At 40.8% G+C, this 17,365-nt stretch overlaps 1 protein-coding gene across 3 annotated transcripts in view; it reads left to right on the top strand.

The window, feature by feature from the left end:
- Positions 1-17,365, top strand: part of cdk18 (cyclin dependent kinase 18) — a 183,428-nt gene that overhangs the window by 152,178 nt on the left and 13,885 nt on the right. For all 3 annotated transcript variants that reach the window (XM_037975457.1, XM_017440239.3, XM_017440240.3), the window contains 3 exons: positions 284-404; positions 9,338-9,435; positions 14,471-14,576. In XM_037975457.1, coding sequence (XP_037831385.1) covers positions 284-404; positions 9,338-9,435; positions 14,471-14,576 — 325 coding nt within the window. The remainder of the gene's footprint in view (positions 1-283; positions 405-9,337; positions 9,436-14,470; positions 14,577-17,365) is intronic.

Below are 17,365 nucleotides of genomic sequence, written 5' to 3'. Positions count from 1 at the left end.
ATTTAAACTCATATTCTGGCCACATTATATAGAATTTTTGTAAAAAAAAAAAAAAAAATTGACACCAAAATTATTTAGGGGGGCTTGAAAACATTTTAGGGGTGCTGAAACCCCCTAAAACAGGCCTAGTGACAGCACTGGTTTCAGATAAACATAGCCAGCATGTTGACTGATGAAGAATGTTGTACTCTTCCATTTTTAGGAACTTCATGAGGTGATATCAGTGCCTCTACTCCAAGATGCATCTTCCTAAATATGACTTCTAAAACCTTGTCCTGTCTAGGTCTGGCACGAGCCAAGTCTGTTCCCACTAAGACCTACTCCAATGAGGTGGTAACTCTTTGGTATCGACCCCCTGATGTGCTGCTGGGCTCTACAGAATACTCTACGCCCATCGACATGTGGTGAGGAGTACAACACAAACATAATACAAGTTGGAATATCAGACATGAACTAGAGAAATTTTCTGGGAAATCTAGTGTGAATGCTTAGTTCTGAATGACTTTGCTGAAATGTGTTGAAGAATGAACTACCTAAACCGTTAAAGTTAAAACTATGAAATCTGCCAAAATAGGTGATTTTTCAATGTTTTTATGTTTCTAACACAATTTCTACATCATTAAATGATTATTTAGAGGTTAATGTAGCTCTGTTTTAGCATAGGCTTTGTAAGAATGCATTGGAAAATGTGCAAATATGCTTAATATGGCTTTTTAAGCTAAGCTGTGGGTAAAAAAATGTCATCAAGATTAGTGACTGTGTTAGAAAGAGGAATGTTCTGATCAAAAAAAGTAATACTCAAAATTTTTTGTTGCTGAATTTGATGTGCAGTGCCAATTTCAATTATTTCTGTTTTTGAGCTGTTGAGGTGGAGAAAATTTTGCTGCATCCATGCCTTTATCTCCTCTAGACAGAGTAAGCATGGAAAGAGAAGAAGATGGTGGGGTCTCAGAAACATTGCTGCCCAGCTTAAGATACAGCTGAGTGTCATTAGCATAGCAATGAATTGACACTCAGGGTTTTCCCCCAGAAAAGAGGCTAAGCCTAGTGGTAGGTGGCCATTCGCTGACTGACCGTGATTTAGTAAAAAAAAATAAAAGATTATTAAAGTTAACAGGAAAGTTGAAAATATGGCTATTTATTATGTGATATTGTAAGATATTTGTGTCAAATATTTATAGAACTACAGTTTTACTAAAAGGCACTTTTGAAATACTTTTTTAAAGAAAAAAACAATTAAAATAAATAAATAATAATAAATTATTGATTGCACCTAATTTAAATCCTAATTAAAGTCACATTTACAAATAAATTAACATAAATGAAAAAGTGCAAACAAGACACCAACACACGAGGCCAATGAATAACAACAGAGAACTCTGAAAAACAGAGAGATACTGTACTGCACTGTGCTTTTTGCGGCACAGGTTTCATGTTTAGAGTCCCACAGGGCTCTGCGAACAGCACGCGGACCTGAGCGCACAGTGGAGGTGCTTACATCGGTGCAGTATTCTCCGAAAAGACAGGGAGCAGTATGCTGCGCAACCAATGAAAATACGTTTTAAAAAAACGTACTGCACAGGGGCGGGGACAGCACAAATTACGTCACTGTTGGCGCATGTACCCTCGTGCGGTGAGGTAGATAAGGTAGCGGTTTTGAGGGTGCAGGTAGGAAAAACATAAATAAAAAATGACGTATTTATAATAAACAAGCGGAGCTTAGCCTAGCGGCAGGCTCAGCAAAGCCTGGCCAGGCTTTTAATACGCTGGGGGAAACCCTGAACACTCCATAGCTGCTGATACTGCACCCAAGTGGCACCATGTATAACTTAAAAAGAAGGGGTCCCAGAACTGATCCACAAGAAACAACATGGGTCAATGTTCTGGCAAGCCCAATGGAGACAAATTCAGATCTATTGGTCAAATATGATCAAAACCAATCTAAAGCAATGCCAGTAAGCCCTGAAAGGTGCTCTAGGCGATATGGAGAAGAATATGGTGATCCATCGTTTCAAAAGCTGCTGACAAGTCCAAAAGAATTTGAAGTGACGAGGAGCCACAATCAATATTGATCAGCAGATCATTAGTCACACACACGAAGGCTTTTTCAGTACTATGAGCGGTATGGAAACCAGGCTGAAATTTATCTAGAATACTGTCGTTTTGCAGGTGTTCTTGAATATAAACAAACTACTTTCTCCAGAACTTTGGCAAAAAGGGAAGGTTAGAAACAGGTCTATAGTTTGCCAGGTCTTGGGGATCCAGGGTGGGTTTTTTTAAAGAGGGGTTTGAGTATGCCAGATTTCAGTGCTGGGGGTATGTAAACTGATTTAAGAGATTAATTTACTATAGTGGTGATAAGGAGACTGAGGAAGGCAATGTTGGCCTTGATCTAGGATGTTCGGATGGGGTCAAGAGCACATGAAGAGGATTTCATAATCCTCACAGTGGTCTCAACTTCCTTCACACAGACCTCAAGAAAAGAGGTAGGAGTTCATAAGCTGTAAATTTGTGGTTGGAATAAAAGTGTGGATGGGAGTGGTGAGGGCCAATTGAATTTTCTGGATTTTATTACCAAAAAAAATGACAAAAATGTGTTGCAAAGGTCGTCAGTAGGGTTGTTGAGTGATGCAGTTCGGGGCTGAAGAATATGAGTGATAGTGGAAAAAAGTACTTTGGAATTACTAGGGATATTTAAATTTATAGATGAATAAAATTGGGATTGAGAATCTTTGAAGGACCTTGCATACATTTTAAGGTGCTCCGGATAAGCTAGCTTGTGGTCTAGGAGACGAGATACTAAAAAACGTCTCTTGAGCACTCAACTTGCTGCCTTCAATTTGCTCAGCTCAGAGTTAAACCATGGGGCTGAATGTGAGAAGGCAACGGTCCTCTCTCTAACTGGAGCATGATGGTCCAAGATGCTAGAGAGGCTGGTGTTCTAAAAGTCCACTGCATTGATGATGGATACTGAAAAGGAAACAGGAATTAGACTCTTAATATCAGCTGTTAAAAGATCAGGATTAATTTTTTTCAGATTTCTGAAAGAAATCTGCCGCTTTGGCTGGATAGCACAATCTGAAAAGGGAAGCTCAATGTAAACAATTTTGTGATCAGAAACACCCATATCATAAACAGAAAAATGTTTAACGCCTAAGGAATTTGTAATGACTAAGTCATGTCCACGAGAGTGTGTAGGGAATTTGATATGCTGTTCCAAGTCCAGACAAGTCTAGAAGATGAAGATATTCAACAGCTTGATGACTGGTTGGAGTATTCACATGAATGTTAAATCCCAACTATAAGCATGTTAGAGTGTGTGGAACTGAACATGGACAGAGAGTCAGAGAAAAAAAACAAATGAGGTTTTGGGGCCTATAGAAAAGGAGCACAGTCATTGAATAAGGAGGTTTGGAGCAGAAAGCCAAGCACTCAAAGACAGACAGGTCAGTCAAAGTCACAGGAGAAAAATTACAGCTAAGCCACCTCCACAACCAGAGATCTGTTCTCTCTGAATATATTTATATCCAGCCGGACAGGCTTTATTAAGAGCAGCAAAACTGTTTGGCTGGTGCCAGGTCTCAGTAAGACACATAATGTCTAAATCCTTTTCCCAAATGTGCTCCTGAATAAGAGATGCTTTGTTACGCAGAGACTGCGTGTTGAACAGTTCAGTTTTAAGACAAGACACAGCTATGTGTCTTTTAATAGGCATGAAAAAATTAAAATCCACCCCACGTTTTCCATCCTGGGCCCAAGGAGAGACAGGATCCACTGTAGGCAGTTTGGAACTACAAGTCCAGAATGAGGCAGCATTCTGATGACGCGACTCTTGTGCGCCAGATTGCACAGCTGGCCAGATAACCAGTACAGAGGACCCAGTCCAACACAAAACTAACTTTCTCTGGGATCTTCTGTGGATATATGGAGGTTAGACCCAGCCTTCTGATGATAGAGATGTCCAAAGGACCATCAAGTATTCAGCAGCAGAGTAGGTTAGCATCATGCTAGTAAGATTCAGCGTCATACAGTGGCCTCTGGATGCTGGAATATGGAGTGAGCAACCCAATGTCTTAGACTTAAAGACTTTTTTTCTCTCTGTTCCTGGTGGAAGGCGGACATGTTTTCTTTTCTCTCTCTCCCTCTGTCTCCTGAACTGCCACCCCCCGCCTCTCTGCCCTGCTTTCTTTCTGAGGCTTTTTTTTTTTTACATATTTTCTGGAATTTTTTAAACCATGGATCTGCCTAGTGGTCAAGCTTTGGTTCCTGGGACTCGGCCGGGCCAAGTCCGTAGAAAAGACAGGATGCCATTTCCACGTGGGCCCACCACCTGCGAGGGGGGCCGTCAAGAGTGGGTGCCATGTGAGCTGGGCGACAGATGAGGGAGGGTCCCTGGCCATGTTCATTCTCTGTGGCATAAAGTAGTTCTATGGACAAGGAATGTCACCTCACTAGTGCACTGGCAGGTAAGGAGCCGAAGCGATACCAACTAGATATAGTTGGGCTCACCTCTACACACAGCTTGAGCTCTGGAACCCAGCTCCTGGAGAGGGGCTGGACTCTTTCCTACTCTGGAGTTGCCCAAGGAAAGAGGCATTGGGCGGGTCTGGGGATACTCACAAGTCCCTGGTGGAGTGCCTCCAAGTGTGTGTTTTCCATGGTGAATGAGAAGGTAGTCTCTCTGTGGCTTCAAACTGCAGGAGAGAAGGTTCTGACTGTTGTTTGTGCTTATGCACCAAACAGCAGTTCAGCTTACCCAACCTTCCTGGCGTGTCTGGATGTGTCCAGGAAGGGGGAAAGATGATACACATCTACAAAAAAAAAAAACTAACTCATAAACATTGGGGAAAAAAAAAACAAACATTTTTTGACAGATATTATGGCTTCAAAACAAGTTAAATAGAAACTAATGTGGCAGCAGGCGTGTCACAGAAAATGTACAATTGAAATTTGTTGCAACAGCCCCACTTTAAAATTACCTTTAAGGCACACAGACTCGTTACAGATAAGGTCAGAGATGATTTCCTTCAGTTTAACAATATTTTATTTGCTGTATCTGCATCTGTTATTTCTGTATAAAAATATATATTAAGTTAAAACCACAATCACTCACACACTAGACAGTTTGGGGGCTCAACTCTGGGACTGCAGGGAGAGCAGGGTAGTGGCCTAAACAAAAACACAGCAAGCAAAAACAAGAAACAACAAAGCATAAAATAAGAAAAATAGTGCACCACAAACCATAAGAAGGACCACCATCTGAAGAATCCACAACCAACACCAAGAGCTGGCTACGGCCCCGTCACAAATATAAAAGAAATTAGAAAACTTACAAAACATTCAATTTACATACACACAAATGAACCCAAGTCAAAGATATTAAAAACAGTTCAGTCCAGACTGCGACAGGTGGCCCAGCAGCAATAGGCTTAGTGCATTCAATGCTCTGTCCTGAAGCCGAGATGAACCAACAAGGCCACAGAAGAAGACGGTACGCATACAGAATAGCACCAGCGCGAACGTCAGTTGAGCTGGGCATCACAAACAATCCCGATGTGGGACAACAGGCAAGAAGCCCGCAAAGGGCAAACAGCAGTGTATGAGCAAGAATAAATAATGTTAAAAAATTCAATTTATTTACTCCGGGTACTCCGGTTTCCTCCCACAGACCAAAAACATGCATGTTAGGTTAATTGATGACTCTAAAATTGTCCCTAGGTTTGAGTGAGAGTATGAATGGTTGTTTGTCCCGTTTGTCTATATATGGCCCTGCGATGGATTTGCGACCTGTCTAGGGTGTCCCCCATCTCTCGCACAGTGACTACTGTGGATAGGCACCAGCTCCCTGCGACCCGGAATGGAGAAGCGGGTAAAGAAAATGGATGGATGGAAGTTCAATTTAAAAACCGATAGAAATGAGCATTACAATTACCACTCAAGCGCAAAAATGTAGCTCCTATGACAGGAGAGACCAGGTAAACTTCTACTGGCGGCCTATCAAAACAATGGAGGTTGAGCTGAAGCTAGGCTAACTAACACATGGAAAATAGGGGAAAATTAACAGTCCCTCCAGGATTTCGCGGGCATTTTTTGCGATTGTTGCGGGCTAAAATGCCTGATTTCGCGGGGCATTTTCCTAAAAGTTGCGTTTTTTTTTTTACTAAAATCAATAAAAAAACATAACTTTTAATATATTAAAAAAAATACTTACTAGTTTTGTAAGATATTTACCAACAAACATTGACATTATCAAAAGGTGCTTTATTTGAGAACTTTGATAGTTTATAAACTGACATTCATGACCATTTCTGGATTGTGCAGACACAAAGTGTTTGTTGATGCGTTTATGTTTGATGATTACACTGCAGGACGTGCAAAACAGCTTCCCCCACTCTCGTACAGCTGGGTAGGAAACTGGTTTGCGACCGCAGTGAAGTTAGTTTTAAGTTGGATATTGGATATTCGTGCTCCGCGGAGTTAGCGGCGTCTAGTTCACGGCTGACCCGAAACAGAAGCGCTGATGTCGGCCAGCCGTTCTCTGCCGGCCCCTTCCCGCGCGGCGGTTCACTTAAGGACGGCTAAGTCAGCCGTGAGCTAGACGCCGCTAACTCCGCGGAGCGCGAATATCCAATATCCAACTTAAAACTAACTTCACTGCAGTGTTTTGCTGAAATCTTTGTGGGCAAATGTGAAGCATTGGCACACATTTTGGCTTTCGTCGCTGCTCCTGTATGCTCCCGGCATTCTGATGTTAACAGGATGTGAGGTCACATCTCTTCTTCGTGAGTTATTTGGGGTTATTTTGGTTAAAGTTGCGGGAAAGTTGCAGTGTTTTCGGCAAAGTTGCACAAAGTTGCGATTTCACGGGGTTTGCTTGATTTTGCGTTAATAGTTGCGATCACAACATCGCAAAATCCTGTAGGGTCTGACTTAAGAGATCAAGTGTCCTTCGCGCAGCATTCACGAGTGCATTTGAGTGCAGCTGGTGTCACATGGTGACAGGAAATATAAATTAGTGATGGGACATCTGAAGCCAGGCTTCGAGGCGTGTATTGTGTAAAAAGGCCCCGATGAAGCCCCGCTTCCGAGCTTGTGTCAACAAACAAGGCCTCGCATTACATCTGCCATGTCATTGCTTCATTTTGCGTATCGTTTTTCAAAATAAAAGCACTATGAACCCTGTTGCTTCGTGGGTTGTAGTAGGTGGTTTGGTAGTGCGTCAGCAGAGCAGTTTTCATCAGCAGTGGTTGAAATGGAGCCATCAAAAAAGAGAAAAACCTCTCATATCTGGGATATACATATTTGTAATATTAAAAACCAACACTAGAACTCCCAGGAAGAGATGATTTTAAACAAATTCTGTTTTTCAGGAAGCAAGTTTCAAGCTCAAAGTATTCAGAGTCTGCCCCAACAATCACTCAATTCCCAATACACTAAAGTACAACATATCTTCATTGTCAAATAAGTTCATGACATAAAAGAAAAACCAACACAACCACTGATGGTCAAGGATTAGATTGGCTACAAATCATTTTAATAATTAAAACATGACAATTAAATATGATTTAATTGATTCCCCTATTGCTAAACATGAGTTTGATTAAAACTTTGTGACAATATTGCATTTACAAATTTTTGAAAGTATGATCTTTAAATGTTCTTTAATAATCCATCTTCAAAGGTATATTCTTTGAAGCTGATTTTAGGGGCGCAGTGAGACACTCGACTGAACTCCTCCATCTTTTTCTGAGAAATGTTTTCAGAAGTGGTTGTATCCACACAAATTACCCTAACTCTGAAAGGAACATTTTAGACATTTTTGAAGTGTGGCTCTGTGGAAAGGTTACAGATAATTAATATATTTTTAAGACTATTTTTGTACTTTAAGTCAAGTCAAGTCAAATTTACTTATATAGCACTTTTCAGCAATAAAATAAATGAGCAAGAGTAACATTAACAGATGAGAAACTAAGCAAAGAAACTAGGATATAAAAAACTTATCTAAAACAAGTCATACTAAGTCATACTAAAGAAAAACTGAGGAAAACCAAACTAAGATATAATAAACTGATCATGAGTTTACATAAACTAAACTAGGATTTAAAAACCTCAAATGAACAGATCAGAAATTAAACTAAGATAGACTAAACAAAAGGTTCCAGAAAGCTAACTAAGAGTACTAAAGACCAACTAGGAGTTAAAAACATTTCAATAACAGGCCAACTAAAGGTGTCAGAAGGCTTTAAAAAATAAATAAATAAATATAAATTTATTTCAGACACAGGCTAAACTAGACTAAACTTAAGTGAGCAAAGGCAGGATAAAATTTAGTAAGTCCCACTAAAATAAAATAAACTGAGGAAAACCAAACTAAGATATAATAAGCTAACGTAAACCAAACTACAATTTAAGAACCTCAGCTGAACAGACTAAGATAACCTATATCTTTGCTAAAGCTAATTCAACTAAAGTTTCAGCTAATTCAACTACGCTAAGCAGACATTGTAGGACGGAGCAATATTAAACATAGAGATAAGAGAGAGGGTGCCAGCAAAGACGTTGAGATTAAGGTGGTGGAACACCCACGGATACTGTTCCAGATAGATCTCTCTACCATAGTCCTGATAGTGATGGAAAGTTTTTTCAGCCGGCCTTGGGACCTAGCTGGCACAGATCCACAGGTGTCCTGGTGGAGGGAAACTGATGGGAGAAGAGCATCAAGTTTACATAACATCCAAGAGAATTTTGAGATAGCCAGTCTTCCAAGGCCGACTCAGTGGAGCCAGCTTCAGATATCAGATGTTTAGACTCCAGTTAGGAAGAAAACACATTCAAATGATCTGTTTGTCTTAAAACCACTCTGCATACTTGTTTCTGATCATGATTAGAATGCCACAATTAGTGCTAATCTTAAACAGAAATATGACATACTCTGGTTTCAATCTTTTAAAAGCTATGGATCAGAATAAAGAAACTATCTTGTCATATTTCATTTATAATATTATACTACTATACTAGGATTTTACTGAAGTGTGAACACCCTTACAGCTTTGTTCAACCAATGTGGTTTAATGTGGCTCTTTAGCAACACCGCAGCCTTTATGAGCTCACCCAGCTACACATCCCTTCATCCAACCACATAGTGCCTCTTAAACCTACCCCTACCCCTAACACCATCCTGCATGGAACAAATAACTGCACTGTGCCCACTCACACCACACTTGACCATGCATGTTTTGAAGTGTTTGTTGAATTTACCCCGAACCCTAATACATGAAGACTGCTTGTTGTTTTCTTCCTCCATCTTGCGCCTTCATCCACTTGCTCTTCTCTCTAGGGGTGTGGGCTGTATCCTATATGAGATGGCAACAGGTCGTCCAATGTTTCCTGGTGCCACTGTGAAGGAGGAGCTGCATTTAATTTTTAGGCTCATGGGTAAGGAATCATCTTGTATCATTACTGTAAAGAATAAAATATATAATGAGATGTGTACCTTTTAGCCATTTCACTGAACTGAAACTGTGGGAGACTAATTGGTGACTCAAAATTGCAAGAAAATGGCTAAGTTTTCAGTTGCATTCTCACTGAAGTCTAAATTTTTGAGGACCCACCTTTTCAACTGAGTTCATTACAATATGTTCATGAAGGACTGAAGTAGAAATAGAACCTGACAATTATTTCATTTTCCCAGACACACCCAACTTTATGTATTACATTAACTCTAAATTATTGTTGTACAGAGCATGTAAAAAGCTTGCTTTTCAAATTGTTTAAAACATTTTGTTTTTTTTAAAAACATGACAAGGTTTTACCTTAATTTATGTATTAAATTTTTTTACACAAGCAATGGCTAGTTGCAGCCCAGTGAGATACTGCCCAAAAGTACAGCAGTGGCAAAAACATGATCTGGTCAAATAATTTTTTGAACAAGGAGGAAAATCATTTTTTAAATTGTCAGATTTTACCATTGCTACTGTGTGGGACTCAGCCAGATAAAACCCCTAAAACATCTAAACATCACAGAGACAGTTCAATATTCCTCTACAGCATTTGGGTCTGATTCACAGCTACCCTAAATATTCAAAGTTTTGAGTGCCAACACATGTTCTATCCATTATTACACCAAATGTTTTACATTGTATTCCCAAATACCCAGTAAAGCCCAAGCAGTAAAGTAAATTGGTGTGTCAAATCCAATCCAGTGTGTTTATTTATAAGCGTGCAAACATCACATTGGCGACGAGGATTGAAAACGACAATACATCCAGACGGCAGCTCCATTCCGACAGGCTAAGTACCAGCTAGCAGCTAGCTAACCAGCTAACACCAATGACACAAGCCAGAGTGAACCATGTCGCTAACAACTACACCGGACAAAATGGGTACAGAGGTTTGAGAACTACACAGCTGCTTTCAACATTTCGGGGGATGTGCAGCTGAAAGCTTTACTGTTACACTTAGCTGGTGAATGTGTACATGATATTTACGACACGCTAGCAGCAAGCCCAGACAAGTATGCAGATGTAAAATTGAAGCTTGACACGTATTTTACACAGAAGAAAAATGTCCTATACAAAGTATATGTCTTCAGAAAAGCAGTACAACACCCAAGTGAAAACCTAGACACATACTGCACACAGCTCTGCATGCTTGCAAAACATTGCAGATTTACTGATGTGGATCTAGAAATTAAAGGGCAATTAATTCAAAGCTGTACGTCGTCCAAGCTCCACAGACGAGCACTGAGAGAGCCCGATATGTACCTACAAGATCTTCTGGATTATGGATCGATCGAAACCAAAATTTCCTGTCCAAAGCTACAACACAAAGCCCAAAGGGTATCATAAGCATCACAAAACCTCTAAGAAAGTGTTCTCAATCACCAGCTCAACACAAGGTGACAAAAGGGATTCATCTTGCAGTAGTGATGAATATGTATTTGTCACAACTAGTGCAGATAAAAAGAAAACACCAATGTCTCATATTAAACTAGGAGCTGTTGAGATCTCAGGGATATTGGATTCAGGCACCACAGTGAACATCATCAGTGAATCTGCCCTAGACCTGCTATCGCCACAACCACAATTAATCCCACCTGACACTAACGTTTTTTCCTATGGCTGTTCTACCCCGCTACAACTAGCTGGCATGTTTCAATGTGAAGCAGAAGAAAACGACAAAAAAACTAAATGCAAATTCTACGTGAAAACAGGCAAAGGCTGCTCCCTGCTAGGATATGACACAGCTGTTCAATTAGGCCTCATCAAAGTGGTGCACAATGTCTCAGCCACACCAGGCCCCACAGTGGCAGACAGGCTTGTAGACAGCCACCCAGAACTTTTTCAAGGCATAGGCAAACTGAAGGATTTTCAAGTCAAGCTCCACATAGACACCAATGTTCAGCCCACATGTCAGCCACACAGACAAGTCCCATTTCACATCCATCAGAGAGTAGAACAAGAACTCCAAAAGTTAGAAGACAATGATATCATAGAGACACTGACTGGGCCTACAACTTGGGTCTCCCCAATTGTGACTCCACCCAAACCCAAAAACTCGAATGAAGTCAGAATCTGTGTAGATATGAGACAGGCTAATACTGCTATCCACGTCATTTTACTCCCACTATGGACGATGTCATCCATGAGTTGAACGGAGCAATGGTCTTTTCCAAACTTGACCTAAGGGCTGGCTACCTTTAGCTAGAACCCCACCCCGATAGCAGGTACATCACAACATTCAGCATGCCTAAAGGTCTGAGGAGGTACAAACATCTTAACTTTGGCATGTCATCAGCGGCAGAGGTATTTCAAAATGCCATTTGCCAGGCCCTACAAGGGATTGAGGGTGTGAAGAACCTCAGTGATGACATTACCTTGCATGGAAAGACACAAACAGATCATGACAAAAACCTCACAACAGTGTTCCAGAGACTCAAAGAGAGAGGTCTCACACTCAATAAAGACAAATGTGAGTTCAACAAATCTAGGCTGGAATTCTTTGGATTCATCTTCCAAGCTGGTGGCATATCTGGTGACCCAAGGAAAGTCACTGCAATCAAGGAAGCCAGCGTGCCGGAAAACCCTACTGAGGTGAGAAGCCTGCTAGGCATGGCGACATACTGCTCGCGTTTCATTAAAGAGTTCTCTTCAATTTCAGCACCACTTTGTGAACTGACCAAGAAAGGCACACAGTGGTGCTGGGGCCCATCCAAGCAAAAGCCCTGCAAAACCTAAAAGACAGCCTAACCGGGAGACTGTGATGTCTTTCTTCGACCCCAACAAAGACAGAATTGGTCATGGACGCAAGTCCTGTTGGCCTAGGAGCTATTCTTGATCAACTTGGAAAGAAGGGAGAGCGACACACTATAGCATACGTTAGCCGTGCTTTAAGCAATGTCGATAGACGCTACTCACAGACAGCATGAGAAGCATTGGCAATAGTACAGAGCTGTAAACATGTCCATCTGTATCTGTATGGACATCCTTTCACTTTAGTTACTGACTACAAAGCGCTGGAAGTAATATGGAGCAACCCTCGTTCAAAACCACCTACAAGAATCGAATGTTCGTATAATCTACGGAAAAGGAACTGATAACCCAGCCAACTACATGTCCAGACATCCGATTCCCATACAGACTGGAAACCACGCAAGAGGAACAAAGGTAGCTGAAGAGTATGTTAACTTCCTGGCACAGCAGGCCACACCTAAAGTGATGACCTTAGCTGACTTCAAAGAGGCAACCCTCACAGACAGTCTTACAAAAGGTTATTGCACACTTAAGAGACAACACCTGGCACCAGGTCAAGGATGACTCACAAGATGTCACCATGCTACAAAAGTACAAGCAAATCTGCAATGAACTGACAGTGTCAAACAGGGACGATATTCTTCTTCGTGGCACTCGAATCGTCATCCCCTCAAGTCTGGAGGACAGAGTACTACAATTAGCCCACAAGGGACACAAAGGAATTGTTGAGACAAAGACATTGTTCGGGTCAAAAGTATGGTTCCCTGGCATGGACAAAAAGGCAGAGCTCGTAGTTAAGAACTGTTTAGCCTGCCAGGCAAACACCCCAGTAATTCACCTTGAGTCCCTTCAAATGTCAGAATTACCAGAATCACCGTGGCATACAGTCAGCACTGATTTTTATGGCCCGCTACCAACTGGTGAGTACTTGCTAGTTATAGTTGATGAATACACACGCTTCCAATTGTTAAGGCTGTTAGGTCTATTTCAGCAAATACTGTTATTCCTGTCCTGGACAAAATATTTTCAATGTTCGGAATTCCCAGATGTCTCAAAACAGACAATGGACCTCCTTTCAACAGTGAACATTTTTCAAAGTCTCTGCAAGACCTGGGCTTCCAACACAGGAAGATAACGCCTCTCTGGCCACAAGCAAACGGAACAGCGGAGCGTTTCATGTGTACATTGGGAAAAGCAGTCAGAGTGTCGCACAGCCAAGGCATCGCATGGCAGCAGACATTAAACACATTCCTCCGTGAGTACTGCTCTACCCCGCATAGCACCACAGAAGCATCTCCAGCAGAGCTCATGTTCCAACGGAAGATCTACACAAAGATTCCAATCTTCTCTAATGTTGTAGAAAACACCAGTGACCATGTGATCAGAAACCGAGACCGAAATGCAAAGGCAAAAATTAAACAGATGTACGTCATCGTGCAAAGCCCAACACTCTCAAACCTGGCGACACTGTACTGTACAGACAACTGAAACGCAGTAAGCTGACAACATCCTACAACAGTGACCCCTACACTGTAACCCTCCTGAATGGCTCAATGGTTACCGCCAGCAACAATGGACATTTGATCACAAGAAACTCCTCTTTCTTCAAAAGGATCAGTGCCAGTGTCCAACATTCTTCACCTGATTCTGGAAATGAAGACAGACATTACTGTTCCACCACCACCAGCTCAGCCCCGGCGACACCGAAGACGACCATCATACTTAAATACCTATGAGTTAGGTTGAAAGGATATAAAGACAATAGCGTTATCAACATATTATTATTTTTAACAATTTGTGTTCAACAGTAATTAAAGACTGATCTACATTTTGATTTAGCAGTTCATGTTGAACATAGCACCAGAGTTAGTTTGTTCTCTCAATTCACAATACCAGTGTTATTATTGTGTTGATTTATTTGGAATCAGTGTTATTTATTTTACAGACTGTTAGTGAACACACCAGAGAACGGACAACATCTAGAGACAGACGTGTAATGATGTAGTGATGTATGAGAAGCATTTTAATATGCAGTGACCAGTAAAGCAACATCGACTCCAATCCAGTGTGTTGATTTATAAGCGTGCAAACATCACACTTCTGATTAAATTTTACGACTCATTAATGTTAAAATGTTGATAATTCTGCATTTTCATTTTTATACTGAAAATGTCAGTTTCTTATTATGGCAAATGAAAAAGCATTTATTTGTTGTGTAGGCACTCCAGCAGAAGAGACCTGGCCTGGTATCAGCAGTAATGAAGAATTTAGGTCCTACCTCTTTCCTCAATACAGACCTCAAGCCCTCATCAACCATGTGCCCCGGTAAAGTTAAATCATTTCTGTTTGTTTAGTTATTAGAGTGGTTACTGAGAGTGGTACATGCTAACATGCTAAAATTTGATTTGTTGATTACCATTGCAACAGACAATGCTAATGTTTGTTGGGATGTCAAGCAAAATTGTGTTATCAAAAAAGTTAATACTCAGAAAATAATTCAGATTTCTTCTACCTTAAACATTAATTTTTTTGATAACACAAAAAAGTAATAAAACAATACTCAGAAAATAATTCAGATTTCTTCTACCTTAAACATTGTTTTTTGTTTTTAACATGTTCAAAATAAAACCTTGTCAGTCAATCACTTAATCAAAATCCAAGATTCGGATGGTATGAGCAAAATTACCAGTTTCACTGTATCATATAGTCTAATTGTGTTTAATATAAGTATTCCAATAATATCACATTTTCCTTATTACATCACTAATAATATATATATATATGTGTGTGTGTGTGTGTGTGTGTGTGTGTGTGTGTTCATATTAAAACAATGCAAATTAATGATTAATGTGTTTACAGTCACAGTGTTCAAAGTCAGAGTCAAATATTTCAAGTACTCATGCCAAAAGACACTGCCAAAAGACAAAAAAGACAAAAGAACTACCTTAATATTTTGTGGCATAGATTCAGTAAGGTGTTGGGAAAATTCCTTAGAGATTTTGGTTCATATTGACATGATAGCATCATGCTGTTGCTGCAGATTTGTCAGCTGCACATCCATGATGTGAATCTCCTGCTCTTCCAAATCTCAAAGGTGCTCAATTAGATTGTGATCTGGTGGCTATGGAGATTGTTGGATTTCAGTGACTCCAGATGCATCAGAGCAGGCAATATTTTCACAATTTCGTATTGTCCAGTTTCAGTGAGTCTGTGTGAACTGTAGCTTCAGTTTCCTGCTGACAGGAGTGACACCCAGTATGGTCTTCTGCTGTTATAGCCAATCTGCTTCAAGGTTGGACCTGTTGTGCATTCAGAGATGGTATTTTGCAGACCTTGGTTGGATTAAGTGGGTTTTGAGCTACTGTTGCCTTTCTGTCATCTCAAAACAGTCTGTGCATTCTTCTCTGACATCTGGCATTAACAAGGATTTTTTGTCCATACAAATGTCTCTCACTAAATATTTTCTCAATTTTGGACCATTCTCTTAACCCCTAGAGATGGTTGTGTGTAAAAATCCCAATAGCAGTTTCATAAATACTTAGATCAGCCCATCTGGCACCAACAACCATGCCACATTTAAAGCCATTGAAATCCTCTTTCTTCCCTATTTTGTTGCCCTGTTTGAACTTAAACAAGTTGTCTTCACCATATCAATATACCTTAAGGCATATAGTTACTGCCATGTGATTGGCTGATTAGCTGTTTGTTTTAAAAAGCAGTTGAACAGGTGGACCTTATAAAGTGGCTGTTGAGTGTATGTTCATGATGACTGGGTGATTTTGATGAGGACACCAGATATAGTGATAGCAGAGAGCAAGGGAGCAACAATGACTCTTTCTGCTTCCCTTACTGTTCATTGCAGTTTGTTCTGTGTCACCCCCTGGGTGGGGGTGACACAGCTGAGGTGAAGCTCTTTATGGGGTGGTCGACGAGCAGTAACACATCCCACCTGTGGCAGCAGGGTACACAAAAAGTAAGGAGGTTCTCTCTAGTGAAGAGAGTTCCCCCACCCCCGGAGGTCAGGGACCGTAACACTTTGTCACTCCCAAAGAGAACCTCAACATCTTCAGCTCTGCCATTTCCAGTTTTGTCTCCTGTCTTTTTGTCAGTCCCGCTGTCTCCAGACCATACAACATAGCTGGTTTCACAATTGTCTTGTAAACCTTTCATTTGACCTTTGCTGCCACCCTTTTTTCACAAATCTTTCCTGAAACATGTCTCCACCCACTCCATCCTGCCTGGACTCTTTTCTGCACCCCTTTTATTACACTCCCCATTTTCCTGGACAGTCGACCCTAAGTACTTGAAGCCCTGCACCTTTGTGATCTCTGCTCCTTGTAGTCTCACTGTTCCACCTGCCTCCCTCTCATTCACACACATATCCTGTCCTTTATCTTCCACTGGTTCCCCTTTCTCATCACAGACCACAATGTTATCTGCAAACATCATAGTCTACTGAGATTCCTGCCTGACCTCATCTGTTAGTCTGTCTATCACCAGAGTAAACAAGAAAGGGTTCTGAGCCGATCCTTGATGCAGTCCCAACTCCACATTGAAGCTATCTGTCACTCCTACAGCACCCCTCACCAATGTCTATGTCCTGTACCAGTCTAACATACACTCACCGGCCACTTTATAAGGTACATCTGTCCAACTGCTCATCAACACAAATGTCGAATCAGCCAATCACATGGCAGAAACTCAATGCATTTAGGCATGTAGACATGGCCAAGATGATCTGCTGCAGTTCAAACTGAGCATCAGAATGGGGAAGAAAGGTGATTTAGGTGACTTTGAACAAGGCATGGTTGTTGGTGCCAGATGGGCTGGAGTATTTGAAACTGCTGATCTACTGGGATTTTCACACACAACCATCTCTAGGGTTTACAGAGAATCAAATCAAATCAAATCAAATTTATTTATAAAGCACATTTAAAAACAACTGTTGTTGACCAAAGTGCTGCACACATAAACATTCAATACAAACATACAAAAATACAATAACATTACAATTATCACAATGTATTAAAAGCCAGTGAATATAAATGTGTTTTAAGAAGAGATTTAAAAACACCAAGTGTTGAAGCCTGTCTAATATGGAGGGGCAGCTGATT

Source organism: Kryptolebias marmoratus, linkage group LG4 (genome assembly GCF_001649575.2).
Source record: "Kryptolebias marmoratus isolate JLee-2015 linkage group LG4, ASM164957v2, whole genome shotgun sequence".
NCBI lineage: Eukaryota > Metazoa > Chordata > Actinopteri > Cyprinodontiformes > Rivulidae > Kryptolebias > Kryptolebias marmoratus.
Note: the sequence above shows the minus strand (reverse complement) of the source record. Positions and strands in the feature narration are given on the sequence as shown.